This window comes from Neoarius graeffei, chromosome 11 (genome assembly GCF_027579695.1).
Source record: "Neoarius graeffei isolate fNeoGra1 chromosome 11, fNeoGra1.pri, whole genome shotgun sequence".
NCBI lineage: Eukaryota > Metazoa > Chordata > Actinopteri > Siluriformes > Ariidae > Neoarius > Neoarius graeffei.
The window spans coordinates 1,104,202-1,130,483 of record NC_083579.1 but is presented as its reverse complement, the minus strand read 5'-3'; the positions used below and the strand labels follow the sequence as shown (position 1 = coordinate 1,130,483).

General features: G+C 44.5%; 1 protein-coding gene across 2 annotated transcripts in view; it reads left to right on the top strand.

Moving 5' to 3' along the window:
• rasgrp3 (RAS guanyl releasing protein 3 (calcium and DAG-regulated)) overlaps positions 1-26,282 on the top strand; it is a 127,452-nt gene that overhangs the window by 84,192 nt on the left and 16,978 nt on the right. For both annotated transcript variants that reach the window (XM_060933216.1, XM_060933217.1), the window contains 8 exons: positions 20,642-20,917; positions 21,063-21,143; positions 21,884-21,997; positions 22,258-22,373; positions 22,551-22,698; positions 22,977-23,013; positions 25,308-25,451; positions 25,624-25,991. In XM_060933216.1, coding sequence (XP_060789199.1) covers positions 20,642-20,917; positions 21,063-21,143; positions 21,884-21,997; positions 22,258-22,373; positions 22,551-22,698; positions 22,977-23,013; positions 25,308-25,451; positions 25,624-25,991 — 1,284 coding nt within the window. The remainder of the gene's footprint in view (positions 1-20,641; positions 20,918-21,062; positions 21,144-21,883; positions 21,998-22,257; positions 22,374-22,550; positions 22,699-22,976; positions 23,014-25,307; positions 25,452-25,623; positions 25,992-26,282) is intronic.

The following is a 26,282-nucleotide window of genomic DNA, read 5'->3' as shown; positions in this document are numbered from 1 at the left end:
GTGGTACAGCAGTGTTTACTACAGGTGGTACAGTGTTGTTTAAAGCATGTAGCACAGCAGTGTTTAAAGCAGGTGGTACAGCAGTGTTTACTACAGGTGGTACAGTGGTGTTTAAAGCAGGTGGCACATCAGTGTTTAAAGCAGGTGGTACAGCAGTGTTTACTACAGGTGGTACAGTGGTGTTTAAAGCAGGTGGCACAGCAGTGTTTACAGCAGCTGGTACAGTGGTGTTTACAGGAGGTGGTACAGCGGTGTTTAAAGCAGGTGGTACTGCAGTGTTTACAGCTGGTGGTACAGCAGTGTTTAAAGCAGGTGGTACAGCAGTGTTTACTACAGGTGGTACAGTGGTGTTTACAGCAGGTGCTACAGCAGTATTTAAAGCAGGTGGTACAGCAGTGTTTACAGCAGGTGGTACAGCGGTGTTTACTACAGGTGGTACAGTGGTGTTTACAGCAGGTGGTACAGCAGTGTTTACTACAGGTGGTACAGTGTTGTTTAAAGCATGTAGCACAGCAGTGTTTAAAGCAGGTGGTACAGCAGTGTTTACTACAGGTGGTACAGTGGTGTTTAAAGCAGGTGGCACATCAGTGTTTAAAGTAGGTGGTACAGCAGTGTTTACTACAGGTGGTACAGTGGTGTTTAACGCAGGTGGCACAGCAGTGTTTACAGCAGCTGGTACAGTGGTGTTTACAGGAGGTGGTACAGCGGTGTTTAAAGCAGGTGGTACCGCAGTGTTTACAGCTGGTGGTACAGCAGTGTTTAAAGCAGGTGGTACAGCAGTGTTTACTACAGGTGGTACAGTGGTGTTTAAAGCAGGTAGCACAGCAGTGTTTAAAGCAGGTGGTACAGCAGTGTTTACTACAGGTGGTACAGCTGTGTTTACAGCAGATGGTACAGTGGTGTTTACAGCAGGTGGTACAGCAGTGTTTACAGGTGCTACATTGGTTTTTACAGCAGGTGGTCCAGGACTGTTTACAGCAGGTGGTACAGTGGTGTTTACAGCATGTGGTACAGCAGTGTTTACAGGTGGTACAGTGGTGTTTACAGCAGGTGGTGCAGCATTGTTTACAGCAGGTGGTGCAGCAGTGTTTAAAGCAGGTGGTGCATTAGTGTTTACTACAAGTGGTACAGTGGTGTTTACAGCAGGTGGTACAGTTGTGTTTACAGCAGGTGGTACAGCAGTGTTTACAGCAGATGGTACAGTGGTGTTTACAGCAGGTGGTACAGTGGTGTTTACAGCAGGTGGTACAGCAGTGTTTACAGCAGATGGTACAGTGCTGTTTACAGCAGGTGGTACAGTGGTGTTTACAGCAGGTGGTACAGTGGTGTTTACAGCAGGTTGTACAGCAGTGTTTACAGGTGGTACATTGTTGTTTACAGCAGGTGGTACAGGAGTGTTTACAGCAGGTGGTACAGTGGTGTTTACAGCAGGTGGTACAGCAGTGTTTACAGGTGGTACAGTGGTGTTTACAGCAGGTGGTACAGTGGTGTTTACAGCAGGTGGTACAGCAGTGTTTACAGGTGGTAGAGTGGTGTTTACAGCAGGTGGTACAGCAGTGTTTACAGGTGGTACAGTGGTGTTTACAGCAGGTGGTACAGCAGTGTTTACAGGTGGTACAGTGGTCTTTACAGCAGGTGGTGCAGCATTGTTTACAGCAGGTGGTGCAGCAGTGTTTAAAGCAGGTGGTACAGCAGTGTTTACTACAGGTGGTACAGTGGTGTTTACAGCAGGTGGTACAGTGGTGTTTACTACAGGTGGTTCAGTGGTGTTTAAAGCAGGTGGTGCAGCAGTGTTTACTACAGGTGGTACAGTGGTGTTTAAAGCAGGTGGTGTAGCAGTGTTTACAGCAGGTGGTACAGTGGTGTTCACAGCAGGTGGTACAGCGGTGTTTACAGCAGGTGGTACAGTGGTGTTCACAGCAGGTGGTACAGTGGTGTTTACAGCATGTGGTACAGTGGTGTTTACAGCAGGTGGTACAGCAGTTTTTACAGCAGATGGTACAGTGGTGTTTACAGCAGGTGGTACAGTGGTGTTTACAGCAGGTGGTACAGCAGTGTGTACAGGTGGTGCATTGGTGTTTACAGCAGGTGGTACAGGAGTGTTTACAGCAGGTGGTACAGCAGTGTTTACAGGTGGTACAGTGGTGTTTACAGCAGGTCGTGCAGCATTGTTTACAGCAGGTGGTGCAGCAGTGTTTACAGCAGGTGGTACAGCAGTGTTTACAGCAGGTGGTACAGTGGTGTTTATAGCAGGTGGTAAAGTGGTGTTTACAGCAGGTGGTACAGTGGTGTTTACAGCAGCTGGTACAGCAGTGTTTTCAGCAGGTGGTGCAGCAGTGTTTGAAGCAGGTGGTACAGCAGTGTTTACTACAGGTGGTACAGTGGTGTTTACAGCAGGTGGTACAGTGGTGTTTATAGCAGGTGGTACAGTGGTGTTTAAAGCAGGTGGTGCAGCAGTGTTTACAGCAGGTGGTACAGCAGTGTTTACTACAGGTGGTACAGTGGTGTTTACAGCAGGTGGTACAGCAGTGTTTACTACAGGTGGTACAGTGGTGTTTACAGCAGGTGGTGCAGCAGTGTTTACAGCAGGTGGTGCAGCAGTGTTTAAAGCAGGTGGTACAGTAGTGTTTACTACAGGTGGTGCAGCAGTGTTAACAGCAGGTGGTACAGCAGTGCTTACAGATGGTACAGTGGTGTTTACAGCAGGTGGTACAGCAGTGTTTACAGGTGGTACAGTGTTGTTTACAGCAGGTGGTACAGCAGTGTTTACAGGTGGTACAGTGGTGTTTACAGCAGGTGGTACAGCAGTGTTTACAGGTGGTACAGTGGTGTTTACAGCAGGTGGTACAGCGGTGTTTACAGGTGGTACAGTGGTGTTTACAGCAGGTGGTGCAGCAGTGTTTGAAGCAGGTGGTACAGCTGTGTTTACTACAGGTGGTACAGTGGTGTTTAAAGCAGGTGGTGCAGCAGTTTTTACAGCAGGTGGTGCAGTGTTGTTTACAGCAGGTGGTGCAGCAGTGTTTACAGCAGGTGGTACAGCAGTGTTTACAGCAGGTGGTACAGCAGTGTTTAAAGCAGGTGGGACAGCAGTGTTTACTACGGGTGGTACAGTGGTGTTTAAAGCAGGTGGCACAGCAGTGTTTACAGCAGCTGGTACAGTGGTGTTTACAGCAGGTGGTACAGCGGTGTTTGCAGCAGGTGGTACAGCAGTGTTTACAACAGATGGTACAGCAGTTTTTAAAGCAGGTGGTACAGCAGTGTTTACTACAGGTGGTACAGTGTTGTTTAAAGCATGTAGCACTGCAGTGTTTAAAGCAGGTGGTACAGCAGTGTTTACTACAGGTGGTACAGTGGTGTTTAAAGCAGGCGGCACAGCAGTGTTTACAGCAGCTGGTACAGTGGTGTTTACAGGAGGTGGTACAGCGGTGTTTAAAGCAGGTGGTAACGCAGTGTTTACAGCTGGTGGTACAGCAGTGTTTAAAGCAGGTGGTACAGCAGTGTTTACTACAGGTGGTACAGTGGTGTTTAAAGCAGGTAGCACAGCAGTGTTTAAAGCAGGTGGTACAGCAGTGTTTACTACAGGTGGTACAGCTGTGTTTACAGCAGATGGTACAGTGGTGTTTACAGGTGGTACAGTGGTGTTTACAGCAGGTGGTACAGCAGTGTTTACAGGTGCTACATTGGTTTTTACAGCAGGTGGTCCAGGACTGTTTACAGCAGGTGGTACAGTGGTGTTTACAGCATGTGGTACAGCAGTGTTTACAGGTGGTACAGTGGTGTTTACAGCAGGTGGTGCAGCATTGTTTACAGCAGGTGGTGCAGCAGTGTTTAAAGCAGGTGGTGCATTAGTGTTTACTACAAGTGGTACAGTGGTGTTTACAGCAGGTGGTACAGTGGTGTTTACAGCAGGTGGTACAGCAGTGTTTACAGCAGATGGTACAGTGGTGTTTACAGCAGGTGGTACAGTGGTGTTTACAGCAGGTGGTACAGCAGTGTTTACAGCAGATGGTACAGTGGTGTTTACAGCAGGTGGTACAGTGGTGTTTACAGCAGGTGGTACAGCAGTGTTTACAGCAGGTGGTACAGTGGTGTTTACAGCAGGTGGTACAGTGGTGTTTACAGCAGGTGGTACAGTGGTGTTTACAGCAGGTTGTACAGCAGTGTTTACAGGTGGTACATTGTTGTTTACAGCAGGTGGTACAGGAGTGTTTACAGCAGGTGGTACAGTGGTGTTTACAGCAGGTGGTACAGCAGTGTTTACAGGTGGTACAGTGGTGTTTACAGCAGGTGGTACAGTGGTGTTTACAGCAGGTGGTACAGCAGTGTTTACAGGTGCTACATTGGTTTTTACAGCAGGTGGTCCAGGACTGTTTACAGCAGGTGGTACAGTGGTGTTTACAGCATGTGGTACAGCAGTGTTTACAGGTGGTACAGTGGTGTTTACAGCAGGTGGTGCAGCATTGTTTACAGCAGGTGGTTCAGTGGTGTTTAAAGCAGGTGGTGCAGCAGTGTTTACTACAGGTGGTACAGTGGTGTTTAAAGCAGGTGGTGTAGCAGTGTTTACAGCAGGTGGTGTAGCAGTGTTTACAGCAGGTGGTGCAGCTGTGTTTACAGCAGGTGGTACAGCAGTGTTTAAAGCAGGTGGTACAGCAGTGTTTACTACAGGTGGTACAGTGGTGTTTACAGCAGGTGGTGCAGCAGTGTTTACAGCAGGTGGTGCAGCAGTGTTTAAAGCAGGTGGTACAGCAGTGTTTACAGCAGGTGGTGTAGCAGTGTTTACAGCAGGTGGTGCAGTGGTGTTTACAGCAGGTGGTGCAGCAGTGTTTAAAGCAGGTGGTACAGCAGTGTTTACTACAGGTGGTACAGTGGTGTTTACAGCAGGTGGTGCAGCAGTGTTTACAGCAGGTGGTACAGCAGTGTTTAAAGCAGGTGGTACAGCAGTGTTTACTACAGGTGGTACAGTGGTGTTTACAGCAGGTGGTGCAACAGTGTTTACAGCAGGTGGTGCAGCAGTGTTTACTACAGGTGGTACAGTGGTGTTTACAGCAGGTGGTGCAGCAGTGTTTACAGCAGGTGGTGCAGCAGTGTTTACTACAGGTGGTACAGCAGTGTTTTCTACAGGTGGTACAGTGGTGTTTACAGCATGTGCTGCAGCATTGTTTACAGCAGGTGGTACAGCAGTGTTTAAAGCAGGTGGTACAGCAGTGTTTACAGGTGGTACAGTGGTGTTTACAGCAGGTGGTACAGCAGTGTTTACAGGTGGTACAGTGGTGTTTACAGCAGGTGGTACAGCGGTGTTTACAGGTGGTACAGTGGTGTTTACAGCAGGTGGTGCAGCAGTGTTTGAAGCAGGTGGTACAGCTGTGTTTACTACAGGTGGTACAGTGGTGTTTAAAGCAGGTGGTGCAGCAGTTTTTACAGCAGGTGGTGCAGTGTTGTTTACAGCAGGTGGTGCAGCAGTGTTTACAGCAGGTGGTACAGCAGTGTTTACAGCAGGTGGTACAGCAGTGTTTAAAGCAGGTGGTACAGCAGTGTTTACTACGGGTGGTACAGTGGTGTTTAAAGCAGGTGGCACAGCAGTGTTTACAGCAGCTGGTACAGTGGTGTTTACAGCAGGTGGTACAGCGGTGTTTGCAGCAGGTGGTACAGCAGTGTTTACAACAGATGGTACAGCAGTTTTTAAAGCAGGTGGTACAGCAGTGTTTACTACAGGTGGTACAGTGTTGTTTAAAGCATGTAGCACTGCAGTGTTTAAAGCAGGTGGTACAGCAGTGTTTACTACAGGTGGTACAGTGGTGTTTAAAGCAGGTGGCACAGCAGTGTTTACAGCAGCTGGTACAGTGGTGTTTACAGGAGGTGGTACAGCGGTGTTTAAAGCAGGTGGTAACGCAGTGTTTACAGCTGGTGGTACAGCAGTGTTTAAAGCAGGTGGTACAGCAGTGTTTACTACAGGTGGTACAGTGGTGTTTAAAGCAGGTGGTGCAGCATTGTTTACAGCAGGTGGTGCAGCAGTGTTTAAAGCAGGTGGTACAGCAGTGTTTACTACAGGTGGTTCAGTGGTGTTTAAAGCAGGTGGTGCAGCAGTGTTTACAGCAGGTGGTGCAGCAGTGTTTACAGCAGGTGGTACAGCAGTGTTTAAAGCAGGTGGTACAACAGTGTTTAGTACAGGTGGTACAGTGGTGTTTACAGCAGGTGGTGCAGCAGTGTTTACAGCAGGTGGTGCAGCAGTGTTTGAAGCAGGTGGTACAGCAGTGTTTACTACAGGTGGGACAGTGGTGTTTAAAGCAGGTGGTGTAGCAGTGTTTACAGCAGGTGGTACAGCAGTGTTTAAAGCAGGTGGTACAGCAGTGTTTACTACAGGTGGTGCAGCGGTGTTTACAGCAGGTGGTGCAGCAGTGTTTACAGCAGGTGGTGCATCAGTGTTTAAAGCAGGTGGTACATCAGTGTTTACTACAGGTGGTACAGTGGTGTTTACAGCAGGTGGTGCAGCAGTGTTTACAGCAGGTGGTGCAGCAGTGTTTACAGCAGGTGGTGTAGCAGTGTTTACAGCAGGTGGTGCAGTGGTGTTTACAGCATGTGGTACAGCAGTGTTTACTACAGGTGGTGCAGCAGTGTTTACAGCAGGTGGTGTAGCAGTGTTTACAGCATGTGTTGCAGTGATGTTTACAGCAGGTGGTACAGCAGTGTTTAAAGCAGGTGGTACAGCAGTGTTTAAAGCAGGTGGTACAGCAGTGTTTACAGCAGGTGGTACAGTGGTGTTTACAGCAGGTGCTACAGCAGTATTTAAAGCAGGTGGTACAGCAGTGTTTACAGCAGGTGGTACAGCGGTGTTTACTACAGGTGGTACAGTGGTGTTTACAGCAGGTGGTACAGCAGTGTTTACTACAGGTGGTACAGTGTTGTTTAAAGCATGTAGCACAGCAGTGTTTAAAGCAGGTGGTACAGCAGTGTTTACTACAGGTGGTACAGTGGTGTTTAAAGCAGGTGGCACATCAGTGTTTAAAGCAGGTGGTACAGCAGTGTTTACTACAGGTGGTACAGTGGTGTTTAAAGCAGGTGGCACAGCAGTGTTTACAGCAGCTGGTACAGTGGTGTTTACAGGAGGTGGTACAGCGGTGTTTAAAGCAGGTGGTACTGCAGTGTTTACAGCTGGTGGTACAGCAGTGTTTAAAGCAGGTGGTACAGCAGTGTTTACTACAGGTGGTACAGTGGTGTTTACAGCAGGTGCTACAGCAGTATTTAAAGCAGGTGGTACAGCAGTGTTTACAGCAGGTGGTACAGCGGTGTTTACTACAGGTGGTACAGTGGTGTTTACAGCAGGTGGTACAGCAGTGTTTACTACAGGTGGTACAGTGTTGTTTAAAGCATGTAGCACAGCAGTGTTTAAAGCAGGTGGTACAGCAGTGTTTACTACAGGTGGTACAGTGGTGTTTAAAGCAGGTGGCACATCAGTGTTTAAAGTAGGTGGTACAGCAGTGTTTACTACAGGTGGTACAGTGGTGTTTAACGCAGGTGGCACAGCAGTGTTTACAGCAGCTGGTACAGTGGTGTTTACAGGAGGTGGTACAGCGGTGTTTAAAGCAGGTGGTACCGCAGTGTTTACAGCTGGTGGTACAGCAGTGTTTAAAGCAGGTGGTACAGCAGTGTTTACTACAGGTGGTACAGTGGTGTTTAAAGCAGGTAGCACAGCAGTGTTTAAAGCAGGTGGTACAGCAGTGTTTACTACAGGTGGTACAGCTGTGTTTACAGCAGATGGTACAGTGGTGTTTACAGCAGGTGGTACAGCAGTGTTTACAGGTGCTACATTGGTTTTTACAGCAGGTGGTCCAGGACTGTTTACAGCAGGTGGTACAGTGGTGTTTACAGCATGTGGTACAGCAGTGTTTACAGGTGGTACAGTGGTGTTTACAGCAGGTGGTGCAGCATTGTTTACAGCAGGTGGTGCAGCAGTGTTTAAAGCAGGTGGTGCATTAGTGTTTACTACAAGTGGTACAGTGGTGTTTACAGCAGGTGGTACAGTTGTGTTTACAGCAGGTGGTACAGCAGTGTTTACAGCAGATGGTACAGTGGTGTTTACAGCAGGTGGTACAGTGGTGTTTACAGCAGGTGGTACAGCAGTGTTTACAGCAGATGGTACAGTGCTGTTTACAGCAGGTGGTACAGTGGTGTTTACAGCAGGTGGTACAGTGGTGTTTACAGCAGGTTGTACAGCAGTGTTTACAGGTGGTACATTGTTGTTTACAGCAGGTGGTACAGGAGTGTTTACAGCAGGTGGTACAGTGGTGTTTACAGCAGGTGGTACAGCAGTGTTTACAGGTGGTACAGTGGTGTTTACAGCAGGTGGTACAGTGGTGTTTACAGCAGGTGGTACAGCAGTGTTTACAGGTGGTAGAGTGGTGTTTACAGCAGGTGGTACAGCAGTGTTTACAGGTGGTACAGTGGTGTTTACAGCAGGTGGTACAGCAGTGTTTACAGGTGGTACAGTGGTCTTTACAGCAGGTGGTGCAGCATTGTTTACAGCAGGTGGTGCAGCAGTGTTTAAAGCAGGTGGTACAGCAGTGTTTACTACAGGTGGTACAGTGGTGTTTACAGCAGGTGGTACAGTGGTGTTTACTACAGGTGGTTCAGTGGTGTTTAAAGCAGGTGGTGCAGCAGTGTTTACTACAGGTGGTACAGTGGTGTTTAAAGCAGGTGGTGTAGCAGTGTTTACAGCAGGTGGTACAGTGGTGTTCACAGCAGGTGGTACAGCGGTGTTTACAGCAGGTGGTACAGTGGTGTTCACAGCAGGTGGTACAGTGGTGTTTACAGCATGTGGTACAGTGGTGTTTACAGCAGGTGGTACAGCAGTTTTTACAGCAGATGGTACAGTGGTGTTTACAGCAGGTGGTACAGTGGTGTTTACAGCAGGTGGTACAGCAGTGTGTACAGGTGGTGCATTGGTGTTTACAGCAGGTGGTACAGGAGTGTTTACAGCAGGTGGTACAGCAGTGTTTACAGGTGGTACAGTGGTGTTTACAGCAGGTCGTGCAGCATTGTTTACAGCAGGTGGTGCAGCAGTGTTTACAGCAGGTGGTACAGCAGTGTTTACAGCAGGTGGTACAGTGGTGTTTATAGCAGGTGGTAAAGTGGTGTTTACAGCAGGTGGTACAGTGGTGTTTACAGCAGCTGGTACAGCAGTGTTTTCAGCAGGTGGTGCAGCAGTGTTTGAAGCAGGTGGTACAGCAGTGTTTACTACAGGTGGTACAGTGGTGTTTACAGCAGGTGGTACAGTGGTGTTTATAGCAGGTGGTACAGTGGTGTTTAAAGCAGGTGGTGCAGCAGTGTTTACAGCAGGTGGTACAGCAGTGTTTACTACAGGTGGTACAGTGGTGTTTACAGCAGGTGGTACAGCAGTGTTTACTACAGGTGGTACAGTGGTGTTTACAGCAGGTGGTGCAGCAGTGTTTACAGCAGGTGGTGCAGCAGTGTTTAAAGCAGGTGGTACAGTAGTGTTTACTACAGGTGGTGCAGCAGTGTTAACAGCAGGTGGTACAGCAGTGCTTACAGATGGTACAGTGGTGTTTACAGCAGGTGGTACAGCAGTGTTTACAGGTGGTACAGTGTTGTTTACAGCAGGTGGTACAGCAGTGTTTACAGGTGGTACAGTGGTGTTTACAGCAGGTGGTACAGCAGTGTTTACAGGTGGTACAGTGGTGTTTACAGCAGGTGGTACAGCGGTGTTTACAGGTGGTACAGTGGTGTTTACAGCAGGTGGTGCAGCAGTGTTTGAAGCAGGTGGTACAGCTGTGTTTACTACAGGTGGTACAGTGGTGTTTAAAGCAGGTGGTGCAGCAGTTTTTACAGCAGGTGGTGCAGTGTTGTTTACAGCAGGTGGTGCAGCAGTGTTTACAGCAGGTGGTACAGCAGTGTTTACAGCAGGTGGTACAGCAGTGTTTAAAGCAGGTGGGACAGCAGTGTTTACTACGGGTGGTACAGTGGTGTTTAAAGCAGGTGGCACAGCAGTGTTTACAGCAGCTGGTACAGTGGTGTTTACAGCAGGTGGTACAGCGGTGTTTGCAGCAGGTGGTACAGCAGTGTTTACAACAGATGGTACAGCAGTTTTTAAAGCAGGTGGTACAGCAGTGTTTACTACAGGTGGTACAGTGTTGTTTAAAGCATGTAGCACTGCAGTGTTTAAAGCAGGTGGTACAGCAGTGTTTACTACAGGTGGTACAGTGGTGTTTAAAGCAGGCGGCACAGCAGTGTTTACAGCAGCTGGTACAGTGGTGTTTACAGGAGGTGGTACAGCGGTGTTTAAAGCAGGTGGTAACGCAGTGTTTACAGCTGGTGGTACAGCAGTGTTTAAAGCAGGTGGTACAGCAGTGTTTACTACAGGTGGTACAGTGGTGTTTAAAGCAGGTAGCACAGCAGTGTTTAAAGCAGGTGGTACAGCAGTGTTTACTACAGGTGGTACAGCTGTGTTTACAGCAGATGGTACAGTGGTGTTTACAGGTGGTACAGTGGTGTTTACAGCAGGTGGTACAGCAGTGTTTACAGGTGCTACATTGGTTTTTACAGCAGGTGGTCCAGGACTGTTTACAGCAGGTGGTACAGTGGTGTTTACAGCATGTGGTACAGCAGTGTTTACAGGTGGTACAGTGGTGTTTACAGCAGGTGGTGCAGCATTGTTTACAGCAGGTGGTGCAGCAGTGTTTAAAGCAGGTGGTGCATTAGTGTTTACTACAAGTGGTACAGTGGTGTTTACAGCAGGTGGTACAGTGGTGTTTACAGCAGGTGGTACAGCAGTGTTTACAGCAGATGGTACAGTGGTGTTTACAGCAGGTGGTACAGTGGTGTTTACAGCAGGTGGTACAGCAGTGTTTACAGCAGATGGTACAGTGCTGTTTACAGCAGGTGGTACAGTGGTGTTTACAGCAGGTGGTACAGCAGTGTTTACAGCAGGTGGTACAGTGGTGTTTACAGCAGGTGGTACAGTGGTGTTTACAGCAGGTGGTACAGTGGTGTTTACAGCAGGTTGTACAGCAGTGTTTACAGGTGGTACATTGTTGTTTACAGCAGGTGGTACAGGAGTGTTTACAGCAGGTGGTACAGTGGTGTTTACAGCAGGTGGTACAGCAGTGTTTACAGGTGGTACAGTGGTGTTTACAGCAGGTGGTACAGTGGTGTTTACAGCAGGTGGTACAGCAGTGTTTACAGGTGCTACATTGGTTTTTACAGCAGGTGGTCCAGGACTGTTTACAGCAGGTGGTACAGTGGTGTTTACAGCATGTGGTACAGCAGTGTTTACAGGTGGTACAGTGGTGTTTACAGCAGGTGGTGCAGCATTGTTTACAGCAGGTGGTTCAGTGGTGTTTAAAGCAGGTGGTGCAGCAGTGTTTACTACAGGTGGTACAGTGGTGTTTAAAGCAGGTGGTGTAGCAGTGTTTACAGCAGGTGGTGTAGCAGTGTTTACAGCAGGTGGTGCAGCTGTGTTTACAGCAGGTGGTACAGCAGTGTTTAAAGCAGGTGGTACAGCAGTGTTTACTACAGGTGGTACAGTGGTGTTTACAGCAGGTGGTGCAGCAGTGTTTACAGCAGGTGGTGCAGCAGTGTTTAAAGCAGGTGGTACAGCAGTGTTTACAGCAGGTGGTGTAGCAGTGTTTACAGCAGGTGGTGCAGTGGTGTTTACAGCAGGTGGTGCAGCAGTGTTTAAAGCAGGTGGTACAGCAGTGTTTACTACAGGTGGTACAGTGGTGTTTACAGCAGGTGGTGCAGCAGTGTTTACAGCAGGTGGTACAGCAGTGTTTAAAGCAGGTGGTACAGCAGTGTTTACTACAGGTGGTACAGTGGTGTTTACAGCAGGTGGTGCAACAGTGTTTACAGCAGGTGGTGCAGCAGTGTTTACTACAGGTGGTACAGTGGTGTTTACAGCAGGTGGTGCAGCAGTGTTTACAGCAGGTGGTGCAGCAGTGTTTACTACAGGTGGTACAGCAGTGTTTTCTACAGGTGGTACAGTGGTGTTTACAGCATGTGCTGCAGCATTGTTTACAGCAGGTGGTACAGCAGTGTTTAAAGCAGGTGGTACAGCAGTGTTTACAGGTGGTACAGTGGTGTTTACAGCAGGTGGTACAGCAGTGTTTACAGGTGGTACAGTGGTGTTTACAGCAGGTGGTACAGCGGTGTTTACAGGTGGTACAGTGGTGTTTACAGCAGGTGGTGCAGCAGTGTTTGAAGCAGGTGGTACAGCTGTGTTTACTACAGGTGGTACAGTGGTGTTTAAAGCAGGTGGTGCAGCAGTTTTTACAGCAGGTGGTGCAGTGTTGTTTACAGCAGGTGGTGCAGCAGTGTTTACAGCAGGTGGTACAGCAGTGTTTACAGCAGGTGGTACAGCAGTGTTTAAAGCAGGTGGTACAGCAGTGTTTACTACGGGTGGTACAGTGGTGTTTAAAGCAGGTGGCACAGCAGTGTTTACAGCAGCTGGTACAGTGGTGTTTACAGCAGGTGGTACAGCGGTGTTTGCAGCAGGTGGTACAGCAGTGTTTACAACAGATGGTACAGCAGTTTTTAAAGCAGGTGGTACAGCAGTGTTTACTACAGGTGGTACAGTGTTGTTTAAAGCATGTAGCACTGCAGTGTTTAAAGCAGGTGGTACAGCAGTGTTTACTACAGGTGGTACAGTGGTGTTTAAAGCAGGTGGCACAGCAGTGTTTACAGCAGCTGGTACAGTGGTGTTTACAGGAGGTGGTACAGCGGTGTTTAAAGCAGGTGGTAACGCAGTGTTTACAGCTGGTGGTACAGCAGTGTTTAAAGCAGGTGGTACAGCAGTGTTTACTACAGGTGGTACAGTGGTGTTTAAAGCAGGTAGCACAGCAGTGTTTAAAGCAGGTGGTACAGCAGTGTTTACTACAGGTGGTACAGCTGTGTTTACAGCAGATGGTACAGTGGTGTTTACAGGTGGTACAGTGGTGTTTACAGCAGGTGGTACAGCAGTGTTTACAGGTGCTACATTGGTTTTTACAGCAGGTGGTCCAGGACTGTTTACAGCAGGTGGTACAGTGGTGTTTACAGCATGTGGTACAGCAGTGTTTACAGGTGGTACAGTGGTGTTTACAGCAGGTGGTGCAGCATTGTTTACAGCAGGTGGTGCAGCAGTGTTTAAAGCAGGTGGTGCATTAGTGTTTATTACAAGTGGTACAGTGGTGTTTACAGCAGGTGGTACAGTGGTGTTTACAGCAGGTGGTACAGCAGTGTTTACAGCAGATGGTACAGTGGTGTTTACAGCAGGTGGTACAGTGGTGTTTACAGCAGGTGGTACAGCAGTGTTTACAGCAGATGGTACAGTGCTGTTTACAGCAGGTGGTACAGTGGTGTTTACAGCAGGTGGTACAGCAGTGTTTACAGCAGGTGGTACAGTGGTGTTTACAGCAGGTGGTACAGTGGTGTTTACAGCAGGTTGTACAGCAGTGTTTACAGGTGGTACATTGTTGTTTACAGCAGGTGGTACAGGAGTGTTTACAGCAGGTGGTACAGTGGTGTTTACAGCAGGTGGTACAGCAGTGTTTACAGGTGGTACAGTGGTGTTTACAGCAGGTGGTACAGTGGTGTTTACAGCAGGTGGTACAGCAGTGTTTACAGGTGCTACATTGGTTTTTACAGCAGGTGGTCCAGGACTGTTTACAGCAGGTGGTACAGTGGTGTTTACAGCATGTGGTACAGCAGTGTTTACAGGTGGTACAGTGGTGTTTACAGCAGGTGGTGCAGTGGTGTTTACAGCAGGTTGTACAGCAGTGTTTACAGGTGGTACATTGTTGTTTACAGCAGGTGGTACAGGAGTGTTTACAGCAGGTGGTACAGTGGTGTTTACAGCAGGTGGTACAGCAGTGTTTACAGGTGGTACAGTGGTGTTTACAGCAGGTGGTACAGTGGTGTTTACAGCAGGTGGTACAGCAGTGTTTACAGGTGCTACATTGGTTTTTACAGCAGGTGGTCCAGGACTGTTTACAGCAGGTGGTACAGTGGTGTTTACAGCATGTGGTACAGCAGTGTTTACAGGTGGTACAGTGGTGTTTACAGCAGGTGGTGCAGCAGTGTTTACAGCAGGTGGTACAGCAGTGTTTACAGCAGATGGTACAGCAGTGTTTACAGCAGGTGGTACAGTGGTGTTTAAAGCAGGTTGCACAGCATTGTTTACAGCAGGTTGTACAGTGGTGTTTACAGCAGGTGGTACAGCGGTGTTTACAGCAGGTGGTGCAGCAGTGTTTACTACAGGTTGTACAGTGGTGTTTAAAGCAGGTGGTATAGCAGTGTTTACAGGTGGTACAGTGGTGTTTACAGCAGGTGGTACAGCGGTGTTTACAGGTGGTACAGTGGTGTTTACAGCAGGTGGTACAGCAGTGTTTAAAGCAGGTGGTACAGTGGACTTTACAGCATGTGGTACAGCAGTGTTTATGGGTGATACAGTGGTGTTTACACCAGGTCGTACAGCAGTGTTTACAGGTGGTACAGTGGTGTTTACAGGTGTATGTGATGATATTCGTGCATTAACACATTGTTGACAATGTGGTATTTACAATAAACATGACTGATGTCCTTAATGTTAATCGACTGCAGCAGTTTTCCTTTTTGTCTCCTTAAAATAATTTGATTAATAATAATCTTGTGCGGGGTGGCACGGTGGTGTAGTGGTTAGCGCTGTCGCCTCACAGCAAGAAGGTCCGGGTTCGAGCCCCGTGGCCGGCGAGGGCCTTTCTGTGCGGAGTTTGCATGTTCTCCCCGTGTCCGCGTGGGTTTCCTCTGGGTGCTCCGGTTTCCCCCACAGTCCAAAGACATGCAGGTTAGGTTAACTGGTGACTCTAAATTGAGCGTAGGTGTGAATGTGAGTGTGAATGGTTGTCTGTGTCTATGTGTCAGCCCTGTGATGACCTGGTGACTTGTCCAGGGTGTACCCCGCCTTTCGCCCGTAGTCAGCTGGGATAGGATCCAGCTCGCCTGCGACCCTGTAGAAGGATAAAGCGGCTAGAGATAACGAGATGAGATGAGATGAGATGAGATGATCTTGTGCTTGTTGATATTTTGGCCAGTTTGTGTTGGATTTAAAATCGAATTCTAGGAAAGTTTGAAGAAAAAAAGTGCTTTTATTTTAAAAGCAAAAAGAATCATATCGTATTGAGATCTTGTCTGGTTTTTTTTGTTTGTTTGTTTTGCTGCTGTTGTGTTAAATTCCTGCTGATCTCTGATTGGATGATGGCAGCCCTGTTATTTACTGCCTCACCTATTCCTGAAAATCCCAGCTGTGGATCATAAAAATCATATTAACAGTGGCAATTTTAAAGATGTTTCTCTAGTTGTATTATTAATTAATTAATCTCCATCTTCAGCTCTTTATCCTGAAGCCTATCCTGGGAACACTGTGGACAAAGGATGGGAATACACCCTGGATAATATCACACCTAGGGGCAATTTAGCATGTTTTTGTTGGGTTGGAGGAAACTGGAAAACCCTGAGGAGCCCCACATGTGAAATTCCACACAGACAGAAACCTGAGCTCAGGACTGAAGCAGGAATTCTGGAGCCAAATACTAAAATACACTATATTGCCAAAAGTATTTGCTCACCTGCTTTGACTCACATATGAGCTTAAGTGACGTCCCATTCCTAATCCATAGGGTTCAATATGACGTCGGTCCACCCTTTGCAGCTAGAACAGCTTCAACTCTTCTGGGAAGGCTGTCCACAAGGTTTAGGAGTGTGTTTATGGGAATTTTTGACCATTCTTCCAGAAGCGCATGTGTGAGGTCACACACTGATGTTGGCCGAGAAGGCCTGGCTCTCAGTCTCCGCTCTAATTCATCCCAAAGGTGTTCTATCGGGTTGAGGTCAGGACTCTGTGCAGGCCAGTCAAGTTCATCCACACCAGACTCTGTCATCCATGTCTTTATGGACCTTGCTTTGTGCACTGGTGCACAGTCATGTTGGAAGAGGAAGGGGCCAGCTCCAAACTGTAAAAACAGTCTGCACGCCGAGGTGCTTGATTTTATACACCTGCGGCCATGGAAGTGATTGGAACACCTGATTCTGATAATTTGGATGGGTGAGCAAATACTTTTGGCAATGTAGTGTATGTGTCCAGTGACCTTTGATGTACTGACCTCCAGAATGTATTCCCACCACATTCCCAGTTTTCCCAGGATACACTATGGATCCACAACCTCCCTGACCAGGATCAGAGTATTTACTGAAGATGAATGAATGAATATAAGTCAAGTCAGTTTATTTGTAGCGCTCTTTTAACAACAGACAGAACAGTCACAAAGCAGCTTTCCAGAAAAATAAAGATTTTAAACATATGAGCTAATTTTATCCCTAATACATTTATTTATTTATTTATTTATTTATTTATAAAGACAGTCCTGAACTCAAAACAACCTCCATCACCCTCCATTTGATTCATTTACAACTGACCACTAATTAAGAGTTTGGATTTTGGAGTTTGGATTGTGAAACTTAAATTGGAGTCGAGAAAGTTTGGAATTTAACTTAGAGCTTGGAGTTTGCAATTAAATTATAGTTTCAAATTTAAGTTTGAGTTTGGCATTTACAGTGGGGCAAAAAGTATTTAGTCAGCCACCAATTGTGCAAGTTCTCCCACTTAAAAAGATGAGAGAGGCCTGTAATTTTCATCATAGGTACACTTCAACTACGAGAGACAGAATGGGGGGAAAGAATCCAGGAAATCACATTGTAGGACTTTTAATGAATTAATTGGTAAATTCCTCGGTAAAATAAGTATTTGGTCACCTACAAACAAGCAAGATTTCTGGCTCTCACAGACCTGCAACAACTTCTTTAAGAGGCTCCTCTGTCCTCCACTCGTTACCTGTATTAATGGCACCTGTTTGAACTCGTTATCAGTATAAAAGACACCTGTTCACAACCTCAAACAGTCACACTCCAAACTCCACTATGGCCAAGACCAAAGAGCTGTCAAAGGACACCAGAAACAAAATTGTAGACCTGCACCAGGCTGGGAAGACTGAATCTGCAATAAGTAAGCAGCTTGGTGTGAAGAAATCAACTGTGGGAGCAATTATTAGAAAATGGAAGACATACAAGACCACTGATAATCTCCCTCGATCTGGGGCTCCACGCAAGATCTCACCCCGTGGGGTCAAAATGATCACAAGAACGGTGAGCAAAAATCCCAGAACCACATGGGGGGACCTAGTGAATGACCTGCAGAGAGCTGGGACCAAAGTAACAAAGGCTACCATCAGTAACACACTACGCCGCCAGGGACTCAAATCCTGCAGTGCCAGACGTGTCCCCCTGCTTAAGCCAGTACATGTCCAGACCCGTCTGAAGTTTGCTAGAGAGCGTTTGGATGATCCAGAAGAGGATTGGGAGAATGTCATATGGTCAGATGAAACCAAAATAGAACTTTTTGGTAAAAACTCAACTTATGTTTGGAGGAGAAAGAATGCTGAGTTGCATCCAAAGAACACCATACCTACTGTGAAGCATGGGGGTGGAAACATCATGCTTTGGGGCTGTTTTTCTGCAAAGGGACCAGGACGACTGATCTGTGTAAAGGAAAGAATGAATGGGGCCATGTATCGTGAGATTTTGAGTGAAAACCTCCTTCCATCAGCAAGGGCATTGAAGATGAAACGTGGCTGGGTCTTTCAGCATGACAATGATCCCAAACACACCTCCCGGGCAACGAAGGAGTGGCTTCGTAAGAAGCATTTCAAGGTCCTGGAGTGGCCTAGCCAGTCTCCAGATCTCAACCCCATAGAAAATCTTTGGAGGGAGTTGAAAGTCCGTGTTGCCCAGCGACAGCCCCAAAACATCACTGCTCTAGAGGAGATCTGCATGGAGGAATGGGCCAAAATACCAGCAACAGTGTGTGAAAACCTTGTGAAGACTTACAGAAAACGAAAAATACCTCTGTCATTGCCAACAAAGGGTATATAACAAAGTATTGAGATGAACTTTTGTTATTGACCAAATACTTATTTTCCACCATAATTTGCAAATTAATTCATTAAAAATCCTACAATGTGATTTCCTGGATTCTTTCCCCCATTCTGTCTCTCATAGTTGAAGTGTACCTATGATGAAAATTACAGGCCTCTCTCATCTTTTTAAGTGGGAGAACTTGCACAATTGGTGACTGACTAAATACTTTTTTGCCCCACTGTATTTGAATTCTAAATTGGAATTTTAATTTGGAATTAATTTTTTTTTGTAATTTGTAAATTGAATTGGAGTTTGAAAAGTTGAAATTTGGAATATGGTATTTGGAATTTGCAATTAGAATTCTAGTTTAGAATTTCCATTGGATTTTGGCATTATTTGAACTCTACATTGGAATTTGGTATTTATAATTTAAATTGAAATTTGGAATATTGAATTTAAGCTATATTTTGGAATTTGAAATTTAAATTGGAGTTTGGAAAATTTATAACTTGGGATTTCAAGTGCTGGTTGGAATTTATTTGGAATTAATATGGGAAAAGTTTGGAAAGTTTTGAATTTAAAATTCGTTGTTTGGAATTTTTGACTGATTAGGCCGCAGTCAAAAGCTGAAAATGAGCCTCGAAATGAAGTTTCGTTCCAAGAATTCGGGCACTACCTAACTTTTGTTTTTTCTGAGACTCAAATGAATGAAGAATCATATTTAAAAAGTTCTCCATGAAAAAACCTGCAGTATTTGAGAAAATGATCCCCCAAGTTGTCGATCTAGCGAAAAAATTGACAATTTGGGGTCTATATCTCTTTTTGATGGTGCATATCTTTTTTAATATAAAACGCACAGCATTGATTTTTTCTGTGGCCATTACCAATCCCACCATGTATACATCCTGTGAATATGAGTCAATTATCTTTAACCAAATAAAAGATACACAAAGTGTAATACGGCACTTCATCAAGATTGAGCAGGATAACTTCACTCTCTATCCAACTCATTTTTTCCAGGCCAAATTTTTTGAATATCTCTTGAAACCAATGTCAATCCGTTAATTCAGAAAGATAACTAGCATTTGAAATTAAGTATTCATTGAATAAAGGTTAATTGTAGTTATAACTTGTGAACCGAAATTAAATCTCATTCCACATTTCAGTAGGACTGATGGTCTAGACTATAAGATTTCTTACAGAAACACTTTAAAATCAGATTCTCAAAAAAAAAACTATGAAAAAAAGTTTGCCATAAGATTTCAAATATGAAACATAAAAACTTTAATGATTTTATCAAATTAATTTTGCCTCAAGAACCAAAGTTCGAATAGTACAATATTAGCAATACCAGTATATAGTAGGCCTGACACGCAATATTTAACAAAATAATATTTCACCTCAATCGCAACACAGTCTTTGTCCCGGATATGTGTCAGGATACTTTCATCAGACTTTTTCGGCTGCTTTACGGAGAAGCCCTGAAAAAAGAATACGTCTAAGGTTACTAAGGTTTTAGGCTTTGCCAAGGTTTTTTTTTTAAAGAAAGGAATGTGTTTAACACAGAATTCATAATTCAAGAATTAAATAATCAAAAAACATTCAGAAAACATTTTACTAACTGTAATGTAAGGAAAGTTATTTTTGAAAAGACTACATGTATTTAGGTAAAGAAAAGAACATTATATGGTCCAGATTAGTTGTGAGATAATATATTTTTCATTATTTCACTGTGCGAAGATATATAAAGTCTCTAATAGGCCTATCTGCATCTTTTGTCTCAGCTTGTATCAGTCTATCATTCTCACGCTTTTTGTGGACAGTGATAAATCTGTCAGTCTTCCTGCATATAATGCAAATTTTCGGCAGTACATGACGACTTCGGTGACGGTGTGGAGTTCCAACTTGCCCAAGCAAACCCACTTTTGACCGCAGTCTCTTGGGAGAAGGGGCAGGTTCATCGACATCAGAAACTGTCCTTTTGGAGGAGGAAGCCTTCTGACACCTACATAGAGCACCTGTAATCCTTTTCTTGTCGATAAAACATCTATAACAAGCTGGATGGAAGCCACAATTGTTCGGGATGTCGGCAAATGATGTATCCAAGTAATCAACCCACGTGTTGGCTATATCTACCTCATGATTGTCCGATGTTTCCAACCACTGTCTTGCACATTCTTGAAATTTCTTCCACCTAACCTTCGTGAACGGCTCAGAATCTTTTTCTGCACCATCTCCAATATGAAGTATACAATTTGTATGTGTTGATAGAGCTGTATTTCCTCTAGAAACTGACGTTGAAACCGAATTTTCATCACTCGTGTCACTCGCCATGCTTGTTTACAAGTGTGAACTCCCTGCGCAATGATTGACCTACTTAGTTGGGGCAACCCAATTAGGCTTGCTCTGATTGGCCAAGCCGTTACTGGTAGCCTCATAACGACTGAATCGGGAACCTTATGCGCTTGAAGAAAGTTCGCTTCTTAATATAATTTCTTTGATTAACTGCAGGATTTCAAGTGGAGAACTTTTTATATACAATTCTTGTGGGTATAAGTAATGTCATGATGTGTTTGAAATGTAGTGTCCCGATTCTTGGAACGGGATTGAACGATAGCGCATTCTGACAGCGGCCTAGATCACTAATGAACCCTTTTAGAACTCATAAATCAGTTCAGGTTTTTTTTCTTTCCATCTTGAGCAGATCTGGAGCGAGATGACAGACCTGGTGTCATCGAAGGGGAACTACAGCGCATACCGTAAAGCCTACAGCGAGTGTGAGGGGTTTAAGATCCCCATCCTGGGCGTGCACCTGAAGGACCTGATCGCTGTGCATGTGGTTTTTCCTGACTGGATCGATGAGCGCAAACTGAACCTGGTGAAAATGCAGCAGCTTTACATCACGTTTAAGGAGCTGATGGCGTTACAGAGCACAGCGGCTCACGTCGAGCCCAACATGGACCTCATCTACCTGCTGGCTGTAGGTCACTTACTGTAGGCTCCCTCAGTCGGAGTGCACTAGCAAAGGAACTAACACTAACTTTACACTAACTTCCCTTGTTTAAGTTACAAACACAACACAATATATTTTATATTTCAGAATCCTTAACATTGTTTATTTACAGCTTTCACTGGATCTCTATTACACTGAGGATGAGATTTATGAGCTGTCTTTACTACGAGAACCACGAAACACCAAATCTGTGGTGAGTACACACACAAACACACACGGTAAAGAAGGTCGATTAGGAAAAGGGCAGCTAAACATAGTTAGAAATAGTAAAAATAAATCTTATTTGTCGATATTGATGTTAAATGTTGTAAAAGTTCTGAAGAATTTTATTGGAAATAAAAATTGTGAACTGATTTTTCTTAAACAGGAGGCGGTCAGTTTCACCTGTTTGACAAACTGATCACTGTAGTGAGATGAACAAGCTGGAAATTAAAAATTGGAGTTTGGAATTTCAGTTTAGAAAGCTTGGAGTTTGAAATTTAAACTGGATTTGGGGATTTAATTTGTGCTTTGGAATTTAAACTGGACTTCGGAAAGTTTGTTACCTGGAATTTTAAACTGGAGTTTGCCATTTATGTGAAATTTCAGTTGGAGTTGGGAATTTATTTGGAGTTTAAATTGGAGTTGGGAATTTCATTTCTGCTTTGGAGTGCAACTCAGAGCCTGGATTTTGGTGTTTAGAATTTAAATCGGAGTTAGGAAAGTTGGGAATTTAAATTGGAATTGGGAATATGGAATTTAAACTAGATTTTGGAATTTGAAATTTACTGTATATTGGAATTTTTTGATAAGTTTGATATTTGGAATTTTAAAGTGGAGTTTGACATTTATGTAAAATTTAATTGGAGTTGATATTGGAGTTTGTAAAGTTAGTAATGTGGAATTTCCTCCATATCCTGTGCTGTAATCATGTTGTGATCATGTTGTGTAAAGCCCACTTCTCCAACAACGCCGAATAAAACTCACGCCCCTCTGGACTGGGCTTCAGGAGTGACGACTAAACCAGATCCTTCTGTCGTCAACAAACACATCCGCAAAGTGGTGGACGTAAGATGCTCGTATTTTTCTTACTTTTTAAAATAAAATACAGATTGTAGGTTTGTGCAGAAATCAGTTGGTGTAAACACACAGCTGGGTCACAATTTAAATCATTTCACTTTTAAAGTAAACTGAAATCATTACAGCTTATAAAACTGTTAAAGTCCAACAGTTTGTCAGCTGATCCAAAGTAAACCTGTGTTTATTTAGTGATGCTGCTTCCTGAAAGAACTTTATTTCAGTAGGATATGTGTTTTATTCCCATACAGTCTGTATTCCGTAACTACGATCACGATCACGACGGATACATTTCCCAGGAGGACTTCGAAAGCATCGCAGCGAATTTTCCCTTCCTGGATTCTTTCTGTGTGTTAGATAAAGATCAGTGAGTCCTGAATACACACACACACACACACACACACACACACACACACACACAGACTGTGTGTGTCTGTGTGTCTTACTCTCTGTGTACATCTCTGTCTGTCTCTCTGCCTGTCCATCTTTCTCTTTCTCCCTGCCCATATCTGGTGTGTGTGTGTGTGTGTGTGTGTGTGTGTAGGGACGGGTTGATCAGTAAGGATGAGATGATGGCGTATTTCCTGCGTGCCAATCCGGTACTGCAGTGTAAAATGGGGCCGGGTTTCATCCACACCTTCCAGGAGATGACGTATCTGAAGCCCACCTTCTGTGAACACTGCGCTGGATTTGTGAGCCTCGTGTTCTTCACTGATAAAACTCACAACAGCAGCTTTTTACACACCAATCAGAGCACGATACTGTCACACACAACACCAAAACACACGAGACTGGATGGGTCATTAAACACCAGATTATTAGATCACAGCCAGAACCACAGAACAAACTTATTATTATTATTATTATTATTATTATTATTATTATTACTACACCCTGGAGGCCGAAATGAGTTCCTGAATCTGATTTCTCTCTCTCTCTCTCTCTCTCTCTCTCTCTCTCTCTCTCTCAGCTCTGGGGGATTATTAAACAGGGCTACAAGTGTAAAGGTACGCTCCGTTTCTTTATTTCACTCATTTATAGAAATCAGTTTACTCTTTTGCACATTGAACTGATTTATTACGGTTTATTATTACTCTGTCTTCAGGACTTCTGTACATTTTCTTGGTAACAAGCTGTGTTTTTTTTTTCTCTTATTAATTTTGAGAGAGAGAATAAAGAGAGACCGGTGATGGAATGACTGTTTATAGCTGCTATAATGTCAGTGACAACAGGAAGTAACTCATTTTGCTGATGATTTTGTAATTGTTAGTAAGTTGCTGTGGTGTATTTATTTATTTATTTATTTATTTATTTGCACAACAAAAAAGAACATAATACAATTAACAATAAAAAAAAAACCAAGTGCAGGAGGAGGGAAAAAGCGTTTATCGCTTATACTAGGCCCTCCTCTATACTTATTTAAAATTGATTATAGTCTTAATTACCAATAATCGTGACTATAAATGAAATAATACAAGTAATATAATACATAGAGAGTGATAATACAATAAGGATAATTAAATACTTAATGATATAAATCAGGGCGGCACGGTGGTGTAGTGGTTAGCGCTGTTGCTTCACAGCAAGAAGGTTCTGGGTTCGAGCCCCGTGGCCGGCGAGGGCCTTTCTGTGCAGAGTTTGCATGTTCTCCCCGTGTCCGCGTGGGTTTCCTCCGGGTGCTCCGGTTTCCCCCACAGTCCAAAGACATGCAGGTTAGGTTAACTGGTGACTCTAAATTGAGCGTAGGTGTGAATGTGAGTGTGAATGGTTGTCTGTGTCTATGTGTCAGCCCTGTGATGACCTGGCGACTTGTCCAGGGTGAACCCCGCCTTTCACCCGTAGTCAGCTGGGATAGGATCCAGCTCGCCTGCGACCCTGTAGAACAGGATAAAGCGGCTAGAGATAATGAGATGAGATATAAATCAAAATAAGAACTGATCATATGAAGCTATTACAAGGGACTATGATGGCTTATGAGACGGCTTTTCAGGGCACTTTTAAACACCAGAAAAGAGGAAATTGTTTGTATATTTGTCTGAAGACTGTTCCATATTGTGACACATTTATATTTTACGGAGGACTGTGCTAATGATGTGTGGAGGAGAGGAATATGGAGCTGATTCCTTTGTCGGGTATAATAATTATGTACAAGTGAATTAGGATTTAAGAAATTGTCAAATATATTAGGGAGATTGTTCGCCAGGAAGTTAAATGTGAAGATACTAATTTGTAATTTATTGATATCATGGATATTTAGTATTTTTAACTTTTGAAACAAGGGAGCCGAGTGTGATCGAAAGTCAGAAGCAGTTGCTATTCTTACGAATATCTTTTGGAGGGTTATAAGAGGGTGTAGAGTTGTACGGTAGGCACATCCCCAGACAATCTTACAGTAAGTCAAGTATGGGTAAATGAGGCTGTTGTATATAGTTATAAGAGTCTTTTGAGGGATAACGTATTTGATTTTCCCAATAACACCAATTGTTTTAGCAACTCTTTTACTTATGACAGAGACATGAGCTTTCCAATTTAATTTGTCATCTATTACTACCCCCAAAAATGTAGTCTTTAGTCTGTCTCTCTTGCGTAATAGAAACATTCTTTAAGAATATTTTGGCCTTATTAATATCATAACTTTTATTTCTACTACAGAAAATAAGGAAATTTGTCTTTTTAGTATTTATTGATAATTTATTTGCTTCAAACCATGTAGCTACTTTACTCAATTCTTGATTAGCCAGTTGTATCAGAGAATCAAAGTTTTTGTGAGAAAGGAATATGTTGGTGTCATCAGCAAACAGTATAAAATACAGTATTGAGGAGGCTTCTGCTAGATCATTGATGTAGATCAAGAATAGTTGAGGAGCCAAAATTGGCCCCTGTGGTACTCCACATTGAATTTCTTTGTAGGTAGATTTGATTCTGTTCAGAGTCACATATTGTTTTCTATTATTCAGGTAATTTCGAAACCAATTCAATGCAATGCCAGTAACACCGTAAGCAGCTAATTTCCGGAGGGGTATGGTATGGTTTACTGTATCAAAAGCTTCTGATAAATCTAAAAATATTCCTATTGTATATTCGTTTTTGTCAATGGCTGTAGATATTCTGTCTACTAGTTGTAAGAGGAATAAAACACTCAGGGGTGTGTTGTCAGAGGAAAATAATCATCTTCAGGATGGTATCAGTCCCTCTGCTTCATCACACCACGCTGTCTATCAGTGTTTTACTGAAACACCAAATCTACTGAAGATTAATTCCAACACCACTTTAACCCCGCCCCATCTGTGTTCTCTGGCAGATTGTGGCGTTAATTGTCATAAACAGTGTCGTGAGTTGTTGGTGTTAGCATGTCGGAGACTTCCACGCTCCACCTCACTCTGCAGCGTCTCCCCTGGAGCGCACAGCTCATTACCCAGCAGCCCCACCCTGCCCACCTCCAAAGGTACACCTTTAACACACACACACACACACACACACACACACACACACACACACACACAAAACAATGAACAAAAACAACAACGTTATTGCAGTAAATGCCTAATAATAAAGATCAAAAGTCCAGTCGTGTTCACCTCAGCTGTCTTCTGATCCAATCTTAATTTCTTCTCCAGATGAAGATGAGGTGTTCGAGTTCCCCACCGTGTCGCCCTCAGGTTCTGATTTACAGCCAAAATCCATCACTCTGATGACGGGTTCTGCTCAGAGGATCTCCGTTCGCTTCCAAAGAGCCACGACGAGTCAGGCCACTCAGACTGACCCTCTGTGGCCTGATAATGCCTGGAGCGAGTCCGGCTCCGGCTCACACACGTTCCCCAAGATGAGGTGCAGGCCGCATCGCAAAAACTCTAAAAACAAAGGCTTCGCTCGCTGGGAAAATGAGACGAGCGGCCAAGAGAGGAGAGAATCGCACAAGCAGCTGGAGGAAGAGGAAAGAAATGGAGTCACGCCGCTGCATCACCAGTACACCCAGGATGCCAAGGTGACCGCGGTTCTGTTCCCGTGGACCGTCATTTATTTACAAACTGAGTTTCACAAACTATCACTAACCGTGATTCAAACTAGGTTTCTCTAGAACAGTCTGGAAATATCTCCATCAGAACATATTATATTTTATCCACATTAACTGGATATGAGCAATCGCGAGCTCTGATTGGCTACTCTACTACTAGAATATCAGCTCATATACCATGAGTAGAGAAAAACAAAATGGCAGCGTGCATCAAGTCAGATATATCACTTTATTATCAAGTATTTAAAAGAAACAGAAATG